Below are 20372 nucleotides of genomic sequence, written 5' to 3'. Positions count from 1 at the left end.
CAATCCAAGAAGTCACCGGCTTCAAACATCCAATGCTGCTTGGCATAGAATCCTGCAGTCAGGGCGTGGGTCTCCGGGCAGCTTGTCAGTGAGCTTGTGTCTGCTCTGCATGATGCCATGGATTCATCTGGCTCTTGTCGCAGGATCTGCGATGGCTTGCCTCCCTGTCAGGACCACTCATCCTCTGGGAGGCTAGCTTCTGCTTCTGGCCAGCCAGAAAGAGAAAGCTGGAGCTTGCCTGAGATAGACAAAAGAGTGCATGAACTCAACTTAGGGAGGGGGAACTCCTGGGGGGACCCTTTGGTGGTAACCCCCTTATCAGTGTTTTAGAACATCATTCTTGGTGTGTACGAGCTAAGGTATTTACATCGAGTACATACACATTCCTTGTGTCAACATGGAATACAGAACTGCCCGTGACTCATTGTGCCCTTGTTAGATTCACCCCTGGTGATAGGTGGTTGGCTCAAAATGAATCCTCCTCAACAGACTGTGAGGAGTCCTGGGTTCTTGCTTCCTCTGCTAGGGAAGTATAATGATCTTGGCTGCTATATCCTCCCAGTCTGAGAACTCCCATCATGGAGGTACAGAAACAGCATGGTACATACCAAGCCAGGCCCAGTTACAATGGGTAGCAGCCCACTGGCCCCCTTGTCTCCACAGCTCAATGCTTGCCATTGGCCTCCCAGAAACACGATGGAGGCAGAGTACAAGTTAAGGTATCAGCCACTGGGGCACCTCTGGCTGGCAGGAGGAGCAATGGAGGGGGATGGGCAGGAGGAAGCAACTGAGCGCAGAAGAAGCCTGGTCTATTCTCTTGCTGCTCTGACCAAATACATGACAAGAATCAATTTAAGGGGAGAGAAGTTTGCTTCGACTCATGGTTTGGCAAGAGACAGTCCTTTGAAATTATTGTCCCCAGCACGTGAGGTGTCTTGTTATAACATGCTGGCTGCTGGGACTACAGATTCTCCCGCTCCCCACCCCCCAACAGTAATATTCTTCCTCTAGCTAGGTCCCAGCTCCCGGTGGTTGATGTCCTCCATGTGTTGTTCACTGTGGGCTGGTGAGTGACTCGGGGAAAGAAGGAGCCCCAATGTGATCCAGGACTTTCAGCTCAGAGATGCAATGCAGTTTGGTTTCTCAGTTATGGGCCGGAAGGAGGAGAGAGGATTCTGGATACAGCTGTGTAGGTGACCCTTGCAATAGAGCCAAGTCTCCAGCGGTACAGGACCATGAAGGATCAACACCTAAAAGACGTGATATCCCAGGTGTGGCCTTAGCTAGCAGCTTTGTGGGAGACACGTGGCCAGGATAAAGGCAGAGCAGCAAGTTCCTGCCTAGCCAAGGACAGGGCTCCACTACCTGGAGGCTGCAGAGACAAATGCCCTCCCTCACAGACAGGGCAGCACTGAGTGGGCAGGGGTAGAAGAAGGTAGCTTTGTGGGATCTCCCAAACGGTCCCCAGAACTGTGCCGCCAGCTGAGGACTAAGCATTCAAACACGTGAGCCTTTAGGGAACACTTTGGATCCTATTCCAAATTTTGATGGTACAGGCCGGTCAAATCCGTAGACCACGTGTGAACCTGCCTCCGACACTCATGTGCTGTGTGAGCCCCACCTTCCAGTAGCCTTGCTGTGATGAACTAGACAACATGTGTGGGTTCTTGATAAATGTCCGATCCTGAAGCTAAACAAATACCATCTTCCTGATTCCCCTCCAAGTTAAGCTATGCTGGCCACCACTGGGAGCTAGTGAAAACCTGGAGTGGGTGCAACAGGGGGTGCGCTTGCCTCCTGGGAAGGGGCGGCGTTTCACCTCAGTACTGTGACTCTTTTGGTTGTTTCAACCTTGGTTCTTACTCAGTTCCTTCTCACCCACAGAGGAGCTCAAAGAGAAGCTAACGGAATACGTGGACAAGGTGAATGGCCAGAAGCCAGGCTTCATCAAAGTTGTGCGCCACAGCAAGCAGGAAGGCCTCATCCGCTCCAGGGTCAGCGGCTGGAGGGCAGCCACGGCCCCTGTGGTGGCCCTGTTTGATGCCCACGTGGAGTTCAATGTGGGCTGGTAAGTGCTTCAGGGACAGGAGGGGTCCCAGTGTGACCTGGTGGGTCTGAATCAGAAGTGCAGTGCATTCTGGGAGCTCAGTTATGGGCTAGAAGATTAGAAGAGGGTTGTGGGGACAGCTGAGGTATGGGTGTGTGAATGAGCCAAGTCTTGTAATAAGGCTCAGCCTCAGGCAGAGCAAAGAGTCAGGGGTCAGCACTTGAAGGGTGTGGGAACACCCAATCTAACTTGCCACCCAGCTCGCAAATAAATACACAGAGACCTGTTCTTACTTATGAATGCCCGGCCTTCGCTTGGCTGGTTTCTAGCAGCTTTTTATATTTAAATTATCCCATTTTTCTTTAACTATATTTTGTCTCTGGACTTTTTACCTTTCTTTATTCTATATATCTTTCTTTCCTTCTTATTCTGTGGCTAGCTGGGTGGCTGGGTGGCTGGCCCCTGGAATTCTCTCTTTCTCCTTTTCTTGTTCCTTGCTTTCTTTCCTAGATTTCTCCTATTTATTCTCTCTGCATGCCAGCCCCACCTATCCTTTCTCCTGCCTAGCCTTTGGCCATTCAGCTCTTCATTAGACTAATCTGGTGTTTTAGGTAGACAGAGTAACACAGCTTTACAGAATTAAACAAATACAACATAAATGAATACAACACATCATTAAACAAATATTCCGCAGCATAAATGAATGTAACACATCTTAAACTAATATTCCACAACACCGATCAGGAAGACAAGTATATACAAAGGGCAAAGCAGAGAGATGGCTCCGTGGTTAAGAGCACTGGCTGCTCTTGCAAAGAACCCATATTCCCTTCCAATTAGTTTCCAGCACCCACATGGCAGCTGATGCCCATCTGTAACTCCAGTTCCAGGAGAGCCATTGCCCTCTTCTGGCACTGTCAGGTACTGCATGCAAGTCATACACATTCATGCGTGCAGACCAAACACTCAGACACATAAAACAGAAATAAATTAACCTTAACCACAACAAAAAAGCAGAGTGTTTCTGTCTAGCCGAGCATGGGATTTCAGAGTTGCAAACAACAGAGTTGGAGCAGATACAACATAGATGCCTTACTTCACAGACAGAGTAGGACCGAATGGGCAGAGGTGGGTAGAGGTGGCTCCCTGCATCCTCAAATGCCCTCAGAACCTCCATCCCAGCAAAACTAAGTCATATAGTCTTCCTTTGTGAAGTCAGGATGGCTAGGTGCTGGATGGGGTAAGCATGAGAGCTGACAAGTGGCCTCTGTGGCTGCTACTGAACCCTCACAGGACAGATGATATTGGCTTCCCTGCAGGGCTATGAATGTCTGGTGTTGCTCACTATGTGTGGCTCTGCCTGGACATGGAGGCAGATACTAAGTCTGACTTATAGCTGGGATATGTATCTCCTGCCCTCTTTCCTCAAGTGTTTGGTGGCCTCGGTGTCTCCACTCCCCTTCCTATCTCCATGGTGCCACTGCCTGCCTAGGTCCTGCTCCTCCTCTGTTTTGGGGGAGCAGGGTGAGGAGGGCACGCTGGCAGCAAGGAGTGGCAGGGCCTACAGGCAGCCCGGGAGGGACGAGGCATCACAGGCCTAAACTCCTTAGGTTGCAGCAAGTCATTTTTTATTCTTGAAGTCCCTGTGTGCTATTTGTGACTATTTAAAAAGCATTTCCACTGGATTTATGGCCGGCCAAGGAGAGGGACACTTACTATTTCAAGCTGATTTGAATAAACAATTATGCACAGAATATATTATTAATGAGAAGCTTATTATTCCTGTCGGCAAACACATTATTCTCCTGCTACCCAGAAGGGCATGCCAGTCCCTGGGGGGAGGCCTGGATGCCCACTCCTCCTGAGGCAAAGGAGAATGTAACTTCGCCCACACCTCCTGCCTCTTCCTTCAGGTTGATTCAAGCAAAATCAAAACCCAGGTTAAAAGTTTCCTCTAAAGTCTCAACTCTATTCCTTCTATATATATTTACTTCTTTTTATCTTGATTTTTGTTGTAGGGGTGAGGGAGGGAAATAATCATACAGGCTAGGTGAGAATCTCTCAGTTCAGCCCTGGTTATACTGAAGGGTCCACTGGGCTTCTTGCCAATCCCTAAGTCCTTACTTAGCAGGGGACGTCAACCCCTGGGGATGCAGAAACCACTTCTCTCTATCTTTGGGGAGCAGCAGTTCCTTCCTCTTGCTGTTGGCAAGTGACCATGGTGAGCTGCTCGTCTGTTTGCTGCCCACCTTGGCGGCAGTAATAGCTCTCCTCTTCCTTCCTGCTCAGGGCGGAACCAGTCCTCACGCGCATCAAGGAAAACCGGAAGCGGATCATCTCACCGTCTTTCGATAACATCAAATATGACAACTTTGAGATAGAAGAGTACCCACTGGCCGCCCAAGGCTTCGACTGGGAGCTGTGGTGCCGCTACCTGAACCCACCCAAGGCCTGGTGGAAGCTGGAGAACTCCACAGCCCCAATCAGGTGTGGAATGCTTCCTCGTTGAGAGAGAGCAGAGAGCTGCCTGGGCCCTCAGACAAGGGCTTCCCTCCCTACCCAGGCCCAGTATGGGTGGCAGAGAGAGGGGAAGGTCAACCGGAGTCACCGTGTGAGCTTCAGGCTCTGCTCACAAGCTCTTGGGTCCCTTGAAAAGAATCAGGGGAGCGATAAGAACCCCAAAGTCTCAAAGGCACAGACTTTTAAAAACAGATTCAATATTTTTGTTTTTATTTTGTGTGTGTGTGTGTGTGTGTACCTGGGGAGGATATCACATGCCCTAGAACTGGAGTGACAGGCTGTTATGAACTGGCTAATGTGAGCGGTGGAAACTGAACTCAGGTCCTCAGGAAGAGCAGGAAGCCCTCTTACCAACGGGCACCTCTAACCCCAAAGTTACTCATTTTCACACACCACCATCTACAGCTGCTGGGTGTAAAGTGCAGTGGTTGATGCTAGAGATCCAGAGGGGGTAAGATTTGATTTCCAAGTTCTCCAAGCCTGTGTGGGGGCAAGGGAACACATCCATACTGACTCTGCCTCACGGGTGGAAAGCATGCATACAGCAGGGAGAGGGGAAGCATCAGAGCTAATTTTCAAGGGTGAGAAGGGGATGACTAGGTTGAGAGTGACGCCCATGTGTGACACTTCTGGTCACAGGAGGCTCTGAGAGACCCTAAGGAGGAGTGTGAGCACCCCAGCAATGAGGTCAAAACAGACCCTGGGACCTGGATGGTGTCTGAGTTTTATCCTGTAGAACACAGGCACCAATGGTCTCCAACTGCATTTCAAGAGCCCCACACTCTTTCTGCCTTTGATACTGTCTCCCTAGACCCGCGACTGGCTTCCCTCTGCTGCCTCAGGAGTCCTGCAGCAGCCAGCTTTACCAGCCCTGTTTCTGGGTGTGGGTGACAGAGCAGACATTTGCTCCCCACCATTAAATAGACAAATGGCACCAGAAGGTGACTTGGGGGGCCACCTTGGAAGAAGAACCCAGTCTAACTTTGTACAGAGAGAGAGAAAAAGAGAGAGAGAGAGAGAGAGAGACAGAGAGAGACAGAGAGACAGAGACAGAGAGAGAGAGAGAGAGGGAGGGAGAGACAGAGAGATTATGAAAACTGTCATTCAAAGAATAAATATCACAAGTGTTATTACTGGAAACAGATTTCATACAGAAAACAGGTTGGAAGAAAACTCACATGAGGTTTCTTTTGTGGCTTTCTCAGTCTGTCTTGTGTTGCTATAACAACATATAAGAGGAGGAATAATTTATGAAGAAGGATGTTTATTTAACTCCCCGTGGTGGAGGTGGAAGGTCTGAGAGGGAGTGGTCCCACCTGGCCAGCCTCTGATGAAGGCCTTTAGTTGTGTTAGAACAGGAAGGTGACATCACATGGCAGGAGAAAAGGGGGAAAGAGCCACACATGGAGAGGCTGAGTGTGTAAAATGGGCTTGATTTCAGGTGTTTCTAATCTGTGACCCTGGGAAGTGTTCATCCCAGGATAGATATGACTGCCACCCAATACGATTGTAGGCAACAGCATCATAGCACAGTGTGAAAAGGTTGGCTGTGTCTGCATCAAGAATTAATCAGATCCCCTCAGAGCTACATCTATTCATCCTCATTCATTTCATTTATTCTTTGAGAAATATATGCATGTATGCATGTATGTATGTATGTATGTATGTATGTATACAATGCCCACCCCTCACCCCCAGCTCCTCCCACACACACCCCCATACCTCCAAAGTTGTGTCTTTATCTGTTACTCACTTAGTCCAGTTAGTGTACCTGAGTGTACGGTCACCTGCTGAAGCATGAGAACCCTACCAGGAGCTTTATCCCTGATAAAAAGTGATTCCCCTCTACCAACAGCCATTGATGGCAGGTGAGGTGGGCCTTTGTAAGCCTCTCCTCCATCCCTGGTGGAATCTTGACTGACTTGATCTTGTGTGAAGATCTTGTGCAGACAACACCAGTTCCAGGCGGTTCCTTCAGGGATCATTTCCACAGCTATTACATTAATCCCTTCTATGTGTGGCTGCCCTGGGATCCACTCACCTTTTGCAAGACTGCATATCCTGAGACCTCCTACCTCTCAATGCTGAGCTTCCAGCATGGGAACCTTTGGAGGGGACACACTCCAAGCATGTCCAAGCCGCCGCGGCTGCCCTATTACTTTGTTGGGAGCCTGCTGTGTGCCGGGGCCTTTTACACACATGGTTCATTGGATCCACATTATAATCCGGTATCAACTCATTGTGCCGTCCCTGTTCAACAAGACGAGAGCAAAACGTAAGCAAGACTGAGACAGGAGAATGGTCCTACTGAGGGTGGTAGAAGTGGAGCTGGGTTCTACTAGGCTCACTTAGACTCTGTGACGTGTTATCACCCCCCTGCCTGATTACTGTTGAGTTCACAGCTAGTGTGGCTCATTCCTGCCTCAATCTGCCCAAGTTATCAGAGGGAAATCAGCCACTGTGCTAAGGGTGTTCTTGCCAAAGACAGCATGAATCTTAGCTGTCTCTATTCTGCTCACCACCAAAGATACTGGGATGCTTTTCATGGGCAGAGTTGTACTCTGCATCTTTTCCAGAGGATAGCATCCTGACCATTTATTTTCCATCTCCACTCAATTTTTATTTTTATTAGGAATGTAGGTGAGAAATGAGATTCTGGAAACTTTAGATCATTTCTGGTTTCGTCGTGATATGAAGATAGTCCCACTGGAGACAGAGTTTACATAAATGTACTACAAGCACTCCAGAACTTCATTCTCTGGAGCTGCGTGTTAGTGTTTGCCCACACATGTTACTATAAGGGGAGCTCAACACTTGCCTCTGGTGTAGTGAGAAATCTCATTTTTAAGATGGTTATTCACTGGGTTCCCAAGTCTCCGACTGACCCAGTCAAGAAAATCCTCTTGAGTCTATAACTAGTCCAAAAAGAAATCCAAGAAATCAATCAGATCATTTCTATCCGAAAACCGTGAATTTCGTTTCTAAGAATCTGTATGCTCCCTTTCATTTAGCCTAACAGGAAGCTCAGAACCAACATGTGGGCTCATTTTAAGAACTGTGATGGAGAGCTAGGGAGATGGCTCACTGATTAAGAGCAGAGCCTTGCTTCTCTTCCAGGGGACCCATTTCCTAACACCCATACTGGGCAGCTCAAGGCACCTGTAACTCCAGCTCTAGAGGATTTGATGACCTCTTCTGCCCCCCCCCCACACACACACTCATAAACAAAAATAAATCTTTTTCTAGGAAAGAACTATGACAGAGAGCCCCTACACTTGCTTTTTCTAACTGGCCCCCAATCTATTGTAATTTTTAGATCTCTCTAGATATTTACATTTCCCGCCACATTTTAGCTGTATCTAAATCCTTTTGGGGGTGGATGCTATTTATCCTAATTTTTCTTAATGCAGCATCTAGTTGCTAAGTGACTGACCACCTGAGGTGTCTGTGCTTATTGGAGCAACTGCGCCAGGTTTTGTGCCGTCCCTGGCTGGGTCTGGAAGTCAGGAGGAAGCCTCTTCCCACATGCTCTGAGTGCTGTTCTCAGGAGCTCCGTCACATCCTGTATTTAGAAGTACAGAAGAAAACGTGAAGGCTTCATTCTGCAGACCCATGCTTTCACCATCTTTATTTAGAAAAGTGAATCTCTGAGCCTCTCCACTGCACAGCAGTCTTGTAAGAGCTGGTCTTGTCCAGAGCCTTATGCTGTTTACCCTATTTAACCAAGTCCACAGATTGTTATCAGTGGCCTGATGTTAGAGGTCTCAGGGACTCTGGTTGGGAGGCCTGGGTGGTGGAGGGCCAGGCACCTCAACAATGCAAGCTCTGAGGCGTGATGGAGAAGATGCTGTCAGAAAGCTCCTTTTACTTATGGTGCTGGGATCACACCCACGGCCTTCAACTTGCTAGCTGAGTACCAGGACCTTCAGCTTGCCAGTTCTACCATGTAGCTACATCACCAGTGAAGCTGTCTGCAGGAGGACATAGAGTTTGGCCCTGGGAAACTGATCTTCCCCTACCAGTGGGACACCAGCAGGCTAGCATGACAGATTCCTGGAGCTGAGGTCAGCCAGGGTCTTGGGCTGCAGCTGCACTACAGCACATAGGGTGTCTGAGCGGGGCTTGCTAGCTAGTTCCTAAGTGCAGGGCTTCACAGAGAATTGGTAGCATCAGAGAAGTCAGCGGGAGCATCAGGGGCTGCTTCTGCATTGTGTATCATCCGCTATCCTTCTTCCCTTTCCATGGTATCAGGCCAGGCTGAGGATTTGGTAGAGGAAAGGAGAAACTGAAGAACCCTTGGGGGTGAGAAAACTACCAAACTCATGCAAATGGACTCATGTTTGGAACTAGAAACAGGTTCAGAAAGGACTATTTCCTTAGGGAATGAATGCTGATGCAGGGGGATGCTCAGCCACATGGACTTCCTGGGGTCAAAGTCCCAGACTTATTCTATGACTTCACTTCCACAGACTGCAGGGTTATCATACATGTTTGTTTTTAGAGTAGGCCGATACCCTGCTCTGATGGAGAACACCAAACCCACACGTAAGAGGTGAGCATTATGGGAATGACCAACCTCTGACTGTGAATCTTGAGCAGCTCAGCTTCACTGAGCCTCTGAACCAGAATCATTGACACCTATAACATCCGATCACTGATGACTTTTGTCCCTCTCACTACATCTCTTTACAAATTCCTCTGTGTCTTTACCCCTTTCCTGGACACAGATACAGCTTCCCACCAGGTTTTTCACTACCACCCTCATCTCCTCTAGTCAGCTACCTCAGAATGTCCCCCTCAGATCATCCAGGCTGACTTGGAACTCTATGTAGCTAATAATGACCCTGAACTTCTGATCCCCTTGCCTCTGAGTACTGGGAATATGCTACTATGCCTAGTTTATGCAATGCTGGGAATCAAACCCAGGTAGGGTCTCATGTATGCTGGGCAGCACTCCATTAACTGAGCTACATCCCAGTCTGCCTGAGTATTCTTGATTTTAAAGAAACATACCCATTTATATGCTGTTCTGCTTGAAATTTGTCATGGAAAGCCTTTACCTACTGATGAAATCTATAAACTATTTTTGTATGCTACTCAAAGTCTTCTACAACCTGGTTCTCCAAATCTTTCTAAGTGAACAGAGCCTCCATTGGGGATGATGGGAAAGTCCAAGCTGAAACAGTCTGGCCATGTGGCTCAAAATCAAAAAAAAAAAAACAATCTATACCAGCAGAGTGAGTGGTACACACCTTCCCCACTGCTAATGCACCAGCTAGCATAGTGGGGAACGATGGCTGGTCCCAGAACAAGAGCTGTCACCCACTGTGAGTGGCTGGGTGAAGGTGAATCTAGGAGGCTACCCAGAGAATGAGCACCCCCCCCCCGGGTCTGGCAGCAGAGGTTGGGAGCTCTTTATCCCCAAGTGACTCTCAGAGCCTTTGCTCAAAGCTGGCTATCCGTCTCACCCTGCAGGAGCCCCGCCCTCATCGGCTGTTTCATTGTGGACCGACAGTACTTCCAGGAGATTGGCCTGCTGGACGAAGGCATGGAGGTCTATGGAGGCGAGAATGTGGAGCTTGGGATCAGGGTGAGTGGAGTCTCTCACACAGGGCTGAGCTCAGTTCCCATGAGGGTGAGTAAGCGAGACTAATGGTGCAATGCTGGATCTTTAGTTCATAATGCAAAGGGGGCTAAAGTTGAGGGTCACACTCTGGCCCTGAATGTCTAGTCCTAGCCCTGATATGTGTGTACAACTGGAGCCAGGGAAACTCAGAGCAGAGCCTCTTGAATTTTCAGGGAGAAGAGGCCTGCACAACTTACTTGGCTAGAGAATCCAGCTCCCCATTTAGCACTCTTGTTAAGACTGAACAAATCTGTTGGGGTAAACAACAGAAGGTGTCAAAGAGGCAGCCGGACAAGAGAGCCCCTCAGAGTCACTTCTCCATCGCTGTCTTCTCCACAGCGGACCGTAGAACATTCCCAAGAACTCTAACATTAAACTCCTGGGTATAAACAGCAAAGCACAGCCAAACTCACTTCCTGCTGCTTTCTGACCTTATGCAGTGCTAGCTAGACCCATGGGCTATCCTGCGCCTTGATGCTAAGGGTTCTCTGTAGCTATCAGCTCATGGTGCAGCTCTGTGAGAGGTGCCATTTTCTTTCTTACCCTACAAGAACATTTACTAGGCTTCCTGGCTCTTTCCCATTTGCCTGTAAAAAAGAAAACCGAGAAGGACCTCCTCAATCAGGAAGGTATATTGGGTGTCCCGATGTTTGGTGGAAATGTATTGATGATGATAATGAAGGGTTTCTGTGTCCAGAAAGTAGCCCTGACAAACCCACAGCTTGAGCCTTGGCATGTCCCCATAATGGCTCCCACTGTCTTTAATAACCCATCACCTGGCCAGGCATTGGTGGCACATGCCTTTAATCCCAGCACTCAGGAGGCAGAGGCGGACGGATCTCAGTGATTTTGAGGCCAGCCTGGTCTACAAGAGCTAGGTCCATGACAGCCTTGATAGTAACAGTGAAATTCTGTCTCAGGAAAAATAGACAACAAGAACAACAAACCTTACCCACACACTTTTAGGGAAACCTTGTACCTCCTGTTTTTTCTTGTAACATTTTCCTTCTCACAGCCAGCCCATTCATACCTCATGCAGACCTCCTCCAAAATCTGGTCCAACTGACTCCAGCTTTGACCTTTTGGACATAGAACACGCACCTGTGTCTCTAGGTCCAGACCTTCAGTTCCCACTCAAAAACCTCCCTTCCTCTTACCTTTAGCTTCTTCCTTTTCCCACTCTACAGAGCATGCAGCTGACCCTGGGCAACCCCCTCCTAACCCTGCAAGGGAGCCCAGACTCCGCCAGGGAGCACCTGAATAGAACTAACAGTGCTCCGATGCCCAACTCCTCCCCAGACTTAGTGCTGGGCTTTGAGGACTGGCTGAAAGAGCAGCCTACGGTGTGAAGCTGAACTTGGAAAAGACTTCAGACACCTGTATTCACTGGCACTCCAAGCAATTGCTTTGGAGGCAGTGGGAAGGCACAGGCTGATGGGGAGCTAATGTATTCATAGAGGCCAGCGCCTGCATAATCACCCTCATTTCTCCAGCTCTCCCTCCGATGGTCATTTATTCGCCACCCGCTGGCATCCTCGCCATCTCATTCCAGCCCTGCTCCTGGATAAATGCTTGCCCCCAAACACAATCTGTTTCACCAGGAGCAGCTGTCAGGAATCGGCTGAGCGGGCAGCACCGCCTCCGGTCACTTGTGTTCTCTGGGTAAAAATGTCCAGAAATGGGGAAAGGAATTAGATTTGTGAACTCTGCTTCCAACGTATGGGCGAGTCGATCACAGAGTGGTGGTGATGTCTGGCTTTCCTTCCTTCCTTAAATTATAAAGCTATTTTGGAGTGTGGACCTGGGTGAGGCTCTTGAATACGTGTTAAAATATCTTTGGGTGGTTTCGTGTTCAGGGTTTCAAATAAAGTATGAAATGTCGTCATGTTTTGTTTTCCTTCCATCCCTCCCCCCCGCCCCCAATGGACAAAGATGAAGCATCATTGATGGCAAAGGAAAAGGAGGCTTTTAAAGCAGGGCCCAGCCCCCGTGAGCTGGCGGAACTAAGTATACAGGGAGGGAACAGTTCATTTGTATTCTGGTTCCTCCTTGAGGGGGTGCAGAAACTCTGATCATTTTCCTCTGGGATAGCCTCCTATGTGTGGTTATTGCTACCTATTTTTCTTCTGTGCTTATTATTAGCTAATATCTCAGTGCCTCAGTTTCCTCCCTGAGAATATTGTATTTCTAATTATCCCTCAGGATCTTGTGCCAAGCTGAGAGATATTTCTCATCACATCTGCCTTACATAGAAACAGCTTGTGCAAAACCCTTACCTATTTTGGAACATGAAAATAGAAAGATTTTTTTCTGTACATATTAATCCCCTGCTGTATGTTCGGGATCTTCTTTTTTTTTATGTATATGGGGAATTCTTTTTTCCTTTCTCCATGGTTCATGTGTGTATGTGCATATGTTTATTTTTGTATGTGTGTGGCTGTGCATGCACATATGTGCTTTTGCATGTGCAACTTCCAAGGTTGATGTCTGGACTCATCCTCCATTTCTTTCCCACTAAGTTCAATAAGGTGGGGTTTCTCAGTTAAACCAGCACTAACATATGGCTTGTCTTGCTAGCCCACCGGCTGTAGGGATCTAGTCTCAGCCTTCTTAGGACAGAACTACAGGCATTCCACCACAGCAGTGCTCCCATGGGTTCTGGGGGTCTGGATCCTGGTTTTCATACTTGCATGGTAAGCTTTTTAGTAGCTGAGCCCTCATCCCAATTCTGGGGGCATTTGAAAAATGTCATCCATCCACAGAATATCTTAAAGTAGACCTTCTCATGGTATCCTTCTTTATCAGTTAAAGAAACTGAAATTATGAACTTGGACATGTTCAAAGTTCATGAAATTTGTAAAATACAGAGAAAAGATTTAAGTGCAGGTCATTATGGCTCAATAGATACATCACAGTGATCAAGTATAAGACCTGAGTCATTTGAGACCCTTCCCCCAGGAAGTATCACAGGGTTTATACTTTCTTTCTCCTCTAGACTCAGCCTTGTGTGGCTAGTATCCCTCTAAAGACTTAATCTTATTTTGTATACCCCCATCCCTGGTTTCAGAATCCACAGGACAGTGAGGAAAGAGAGAGACCCACTGTAGCTAGATGAACAAGTAAGAAATGAGAGCAGACATGAACAGAAGACTGAAAAGTTGTATACAATTAAGATATCTCTTTCCTTGTTCTCCATCTTTGTCCTTCCCCTATCTTGACCATCCAGTTCCCTCAAGTTCTCGTCCCCACTCCCATTCTCCTCTCCTCCCCCACTTCTGCCTTCCCTTCTCCCCACACCCCCACACTCCCAATTTTCTCAGGTGATCTTGTCTATTTCCCCTTCCCAGGGGGCTCTATGTATGTTTGTCCTAGGGTTCTCCTTGTTACTTAGTTTCTCTGGGTTCCTGGACTATAGGTTCCTTATCCTTTGCTTTACAGCTAGTATTCCCCTATGAGTGCATACATACTGGTGGCAGAGGTTTCTGTCCCACCAGGTCCCACTGCCGTTTAGTGCCAAATAAACACACAGAGGTCTACAGTAATCATAAACTAGTTATCCTATTAGCTCAGACTTCTTATTAACTCTTATAACTTATATTAGCCCATAATTCTTGTCTGTGTTAGCCACGTGGCTTGGTACCTTTTTTGGTGATGCAGTCACATCTTGCTTCCTCTGTGTCTGGATGACGACTGCAGACTGACTCTTTCCTCTTCCCAGAATTCTCCTGTTATCATTGTCCCACCTATATTTTTACCTGACCAATCAGCATTTTATTAAACAAGTACAAGAAACAAATCTTTATAGGGTGAAACCCATTGTCCCACAGCATACATACCATGCTCATCTTTCTGGGTCTGGATTACCTCACTCAGAATGATTGTTTTTTCTAGTTTCATCCATTTGAATTCAAATTTCAAGATGTTATTTTTTTTAACCACTGAGTAGTACTCCATTGTGTAAATGTACTACATTTCATTTATCCATTTCTTGGTTGAGGGGCATCTTGGTTGTTTCCAGGTTCTGACTATTACAAATAAAGCTGCCATGAACATAGTTGAACAAATGTCCTTATAGAATGATTAAGCATCCTTTGGGTGTATGCCCAAAAGTGGTATAACTGGGTCTTATGGTAGGTTAAGTCCCAATTTTTTGAGGAACCACCATACTGATTTCCAGAGTGGTTGTACAAGTTTGCATTCCCACCAGTAATGGAGAAGTGTGACCCTTACTCTGCATCCTCTCCAGCATAAGCTATCATTGGTGGTTTTTTTTTTTATCTTAGCCATTCTGAGAGGTTGGTGAAGATCTTTTCCCATTCAGTCGGCTGCCTTTTTTTGTTTTATTGGCTGTGTCCTTTGCTTTACAGAAGGTTCTCGGTTTCAGGAGGTCCCATGTATTTATTGTTGCTCTCTGTGTCTGTGCTACTGGTGTTATATTTAGGAAGTGGTCTCCTGTACCCATGTGTTGAACGCTACTTCCCACTTTCTCTTCTGTCAGGTTCAGTGTGGTCAGATTTATATTGAGGTCTTTAATCCATTTGGACTTCAGTTCTGTGCATGGGGATAGATACAGATCTATTTTAATTCTTCTACATGTTCACATCTAGCTATGCGAGCACCATTTGTTAAAGATGCTTTCTTTTTTTTTCATTGTATAATTTTAGCTTCTTGGTCAAAAATCAGGTGTATATAGGTGCGTGGATTTATATCTGGGTCTTCTATTTCATTCCATTGTTCAGCCTGTCTGTTTTTATCAATACCAAACTGCTTTCATTACTGTAGCTCTATAATAGAGCTTGATGTCAGGAATGGTAATGTCTCTGGAAGTTCCTTTATTATACAGGATTTTTTGGCTATCCTGGGCTTTTTGTTTTTCCATATGAAGATGAATATTGTTCTTTCAAGGTCTGTGAAGAATTATGTTGGGATTTTGATGGGGATTGCATTGAATCTATAGATTGCTTTTGGTAGGATTGCCATTTTTATTATGTTGATCCTACCTATTCAAGAACATGTGAGATCTTTCCATTTTCTGATATCTTCTTCAGTTTCTTTCTTCAAAGACTTAAAGTTATTGTCAAACAGGTCTTTCACTTCTTTGATTAGTGTTTCCCAAGATATTTTTGTGTGTGTGTGTGTGTGTGGCTATTGTGAATGGTGATATTTCTCTGATTTCTTTCTTAGATTTTTTTTCTCATCATTTGTGTATAGGAAGGGTACTGATTTTTTTTGAGTTTACTTTGTATCCTGCCACATCACTGAAGGTGTTTATCAGCTGTAAAAGTTCCCTGGTAGATTCTTGGGGTCACTTATGTATATTATCATATTATCTGCGAATAGCAGAATTTTGACTTCTTCCTTTCCAATTTGTATCTTCTTGATTTCCTTTTTTCTCTAGCTAGAACTTCGAGAACTATGTTGAATAGATATGGCAAGAATGGAAAGCCTTGTCTTGTTCCTGATTTTAGTGAAAAAATATTTTGAGTTTTTTCAATTTTGCGGAGTACAGGTTTTTGTAGTGTGACCTAATGATTGTCTGGATTTCCTCAGTGTCTGTTGTTATGTTCCCCCTCTCATTTCTGTTTTGTTAATTTGTATGTTCTCCCTCTGCCGTTTGATTAGTATGGATAAGGGTCTGTCTGTCTTGTGGATTTTCTCAAAGAATCAGCTCTTCGTTTCATTGATTCTTTGTATTATTTTCTTTGTTTCTATTTTATTGATTTCAGCTCTCAATTTGATTATTTCTTATTGTCTACTCCTCCTGGGTAAGTCTGTTTCTTTTTATTCTAGAGCTTTCAGGTGTGCTTTTAAGTCACCAGTGTGAGCTTTCTCCACTTTCTTTATGTAGGCACTTAGTGCTATCAATTTTCTTCTTAGCACTGTTTTCACTGTGTTCCATAGGTTTGGGTACATTGTGCCTTAATTTTTATTAAATTCTAGAAAGTCTTTAATTTCTTTTTTTGTTTCTTCCTTGGGCCAGGAGTGATTTAATTGAGCACTGCTCAATTTCCATGAGTTTGTAGACTTTCTACAATTAGTGTTGTTAAATTCTAAATTTAAACCATGGTGATCCTATAAGATGCAGGGGGTTATTCCAATTTTTTGTTTATGTTGAGGTTTGCTTTGTTACCAAGAATGTGGTCAATTATAGAGAAGGTTCCGTGAGGTGCTGAGAAGAATATATACCCTTTTGTGTTTGGATGGAATTTCTATAGAGGTCTTTTAAGTGCATTTGAGTCATGGCATCTGCTATTTCTCTTATTTCTCTGTTAGGTTTTTGTCTGGTTGACCTGTCGAACGAGGAAAGTGGGATGTTGAAGTCTCCTACTATTAGTATGTGGGGTTTGATAAACAATTTAAGCTTTAGTAATGTTTCTCTTACATATATGGGTATTCTTGTATTTGGGGCATAAATGTTCAGGATTGAGATTTCTTCTTGATGGAATTTTCCTGTGATGAGTATAAAGTGTCCTTCTCCATCTCTTCTGATTGATTTTAGTTTGAAGACTTGTTTCTTGGGTACTTTTGATTGGAAAGTCTTTTTCTATCCATTTACTCTCAGGTAATGTCTGTCTTTGAGGTTGAGGTGTGTTTCTTGTATACAGCAGAAGGATGGATCCTGCTTTTGTATCCATTCTGTTAGCCTGTGCCTTTTTATAGGTAAATTGAGTACATTGATATTAAGAGATATGAATGACTATTGATTGTTAATTCCTGGGTTTCTTTTTGGTGGTAGTGTTTGTGTGTTTCCCTTCTTTGGGGTTTGCTGGTGTGAGAATATCTGTTGCCTGTGTTTTTTTGGGTACAGTTAGCTTCCTTAAGTTGAAGTTTTTCTTCTAGTACTTTCTATAAGGCTGGTTTTGTGAATAAGTATTGTTTAAATGTGGTTTTTGTCATGGGATATCTTGTTTTTTCCATCTATGGTGATTGAAAGCTTTGCTCGGTATAGTAGTCTGGGCTTGCATGTATGGTCTCTTAGTGTCTGCAGCGCATCTGTCCAGGATCTTCTGGCTTTCATGATTTCCATTGAGAAATCAGGTGTAATTCTGATTGGTCTGCCTTTCTATGTGACTTGGCATTTTTCCTTTAAGCGTCTCTTATTTTCATAAAGTTATATTTAATATTGTATTTTTTTCTGCTCTTTCTGGGTTAGGTTGATCAGGTCTTCCTGTTGTATGACCACTGGGTTCTGCTGTTACCATATTGATTTTTAGATTGTTGAATGAATTCTTGCATTGGCGCCTACCCATCTTATCCTCTAATTGGTGCCAGTAGTGTCTTCGTCTCTTGGTCCAATCCTTGCCGTTGATGTCTGTGTCTTAGGGAGCTGTTCTTAGTCTGTTCTATGCAGTTTCTGTCTGTGTCTCGGGGAGCCGCTGAGGTCTCTCTTGCCTGCTCTGTACAGTCGTCACTGCCTGTGTTTCAGAGATCCTCTGAGGTTACAGGGGATGGGAGGGTTTGGGGGTGGAGTGGGCCTTGTAGTTTACAGGGTCTGATCAATAGTGGGAGGTTGGAGCAGCCTACCTGTGGAAGACTTACCTGCTGGTTGACTAGTGAAGCTGAGGTAGGTGGAGGAGGGGCCCAGGGTTTTGCCCCCCCCCGCGAGAACTGAGGGCCTAGAGAGTAGGGTGCCCAGCTGACTGGCTGAGCACTCACCTCTTGGTCCAATCTGTGCAGTTGCAGCCTGTGTTTCAGAGTTCCTCTGAGGTTGCAGGGGATGGGTGGGTTTGGGGACAGAGTGAACCTTGTAGCTTACAGGGTCCAATCGATAGTGGGGGGGGGGCAGTGGTAAAGCAACCTACCTGCTGGAAGCTTGTTTGCTGGCTCTCCATGGTTTCTTGACACCATTGTTTCCTCATCCTGGGATGAGACATGACATCATGGTACTGAGCATATGGTAAAGCAGAGAGACTATAATAGTTACATTTTTGCTGCAGCTACAAGAAGCAACACAAAGGAGTTATTTCAGCACACAGATACATGAGATGCATTCTATCATGCAGAAAAAGTTGTGGCAGCAGGAACTTGAGGCAGCTGGTCACACTGAATGCAGAGTCAATGTCTTAGAGTTTTATTGCTCTGAAGAGACACCAAGACTATGGCAACTCTTATAAAAGAAAACATTTCATTGGGACTGACTTACAGTTTTAGAGGCTTAGTCCATTTTCATCATGGCGGCTAACAGAGTGACATGTGTGCAAACATGGTGCTGGAGAAGGAGTTGATAGTTCTACATCATGATCCACAGGTAGCTTGAGCATGTAAGACCTCATAGCCTACCTCCACAGTGGCACACTTCCTCCAACAAGGCCCCACCTACTTTATCCAATAAGGTCACATCTCCTATGCGCCACTCCCTATGTGCCATATTCAAACACATGAGTCTCTGGGGGTCATACCTATTCAAATCACCACAGTCAGGAAATAAAGGTAGATACTGGTGCTTGGCTTACTCTCATTTTTATGCTGTCCAGGACCCAGTCTATGGAATGGTGCTGTCTGCCTGAAGGAAGGCTCTTCACAGCCCAATTAACCTAGCTTAGATAGTTCCTCACAGATTTTCCCAGAGAGTTGTCTCTGGTGATTGTAGATCCTGTCAAGTTGACAATTAACATCAATCATTGCAGTTTTTTATCTCTCAGTGTCTAGGAAGCAGGGAAAGGAAGAAAGATCCAGCGGCCACGAACATGATACACATTCAAAGGCATAGCTTCCATGACACACTTCTCCAACAAGACCACATTTTCTCTTAGCCCACTTCAGCTATGAACTCAACAGTGATGGGTTAGTGCCCTCATAATCAGTCAATTGGTAGCGCTACCAAACAATTAATACATGAGCCTTTGGAGACATCCTATAACTAAATCATAACATCTAGTTTTACTAGCACAAATTTTAAAATGTGAAAAAATATAAAATGAAGCTAAGAGTTCAGTGGATGAGTTCAACAAATACATGAACATTATTAATAAATAATAAATAATTTATTTAATAAATATATTTAATTAATAATTAAAGAACTATCAAACAAGACAGTATATCAAAAGGAATCATTCAAAATCAACCCAGAAAGAAAAATATATATATATATAGTAGAAGGTTAAATAGAATAGAGTATAATAATTTATAATTCCAAATGGAGATGGTAAAAGGAAAGAATTGGGCAAAAGCAATTATATTAGTAAATAGTGTCTAAGATTTTCCCAACCAACATGCCAACTCATACAAACTCCACTTGTACAAATTATGATAAATATGAAGATATACATTGGATGTATGCACATATGTATGGTGAAACAGCAGACTCCTAAAGGCAATAAGAACTTACACCAATAGGAGAAAGAGAAACTACCTAAAAGCCAGTGATGAAGAGCGAACTTTTTACTATAACCATAAAACTAAAGAGACTATGGAATACTCTTTTCAATATGCTGAGAAAATGCTTGTCGACTTAGCCATGTGTGCCCCAAATAACACACACACATACACACTCACACAAAGCTTGCTCATGCAAAATCTTCATTAGAATAAGTTTAAAACGTTTTAAATTTGGAACAAAAGAAATGATCCCCAATGGAAAACTGAGATTAAAGATAATGGCAAATAGATAAGTCTAATAAAGTTTGAAATGGAATGAAACACAAGAGTACTGCCTTTAGAATTATTAAAACTTTATGAATATTAACAGGAGTATATAGGCTGAGGGGCTAGTTTTGTTGTTAAATGTCTATTGGTAGTGAAAGAAAAGTCACTGGTTAACTTTAAAATTTAATAACTTAAGTAAACAAGTAAAGTTTCTAGGGATGCCATGAAAAGCAAAGAAAGAAGAAAGATGATTTCAAAATCAGTTGATGGAAAATATGAAAATGCTATAAGCAAGACAGAAATAGATGTATACAACAGCTTGTGCGGAGAAACAACACAGTCCTGGTTATACCAGTCAGTCTACATGAACTAAGTCAAAAGACAAATAATTTTAGACTAGCTTAAAAGTTTGCTTAGCAATGGGCTACTGACAAGACACATATCTGAAATAAGACACAGAAAGGACAAAAATCCAAGAGTATAGAAAAATTCATAATGGTCAGATGCTAACCTAAAGAAAGTTATTGTATTAACTTTAGAAAAGATGCACAATTACAATAAAAATGTCTAAAAATTATAAATGTGAAATTCATC

General features: G+C 44.7%; 1 protein-coding gene across 1 annotated transcript in view; it reads left to right on the top strand.

Moving 5' to 3' along the window:
• The window catches only part of Galnt18 (polypeptide N-acetylgalactosaminyltransferase 18), a 320566-nt gene that overhangs the window by 228571 nt on the left and 71623 nt on the right, over positions 1-20372 (top strand). The window contains exons 4-6 of the mRNA XM_075971902.1: positions 1885-2068; positions 4337-4534; positions 10043-10157. Of these exons, the coding sequence (XP_075828017.1) occupies positions 1885-2068; positions 4337-4534; positions 10043-10157 (497 nt within the window). The remainder of the gene's footprint in view (positions 1-1884; positions 2069-4336; positions 4535-10042; positions 10158-20372) is intronic.

This window comes from Microtus pennsylvanicus, chromosome 5 (assembly GCF_037038515.1).
Source record: "Microtus pennsylvanicus isolate mMicPen1 chromosome 5, mMicPen1.hap1, whole genome shotgun sequence".
Lineage (NCBI taxonomy): Eukaryota > Metazoa > Chordata > Mammalia > Rodentia > Cricetidae > Microtus > Microtus pennsylvanicus.
This window is presented reverse-complemented; position numbering and strand designations above follow the sequence as displayed.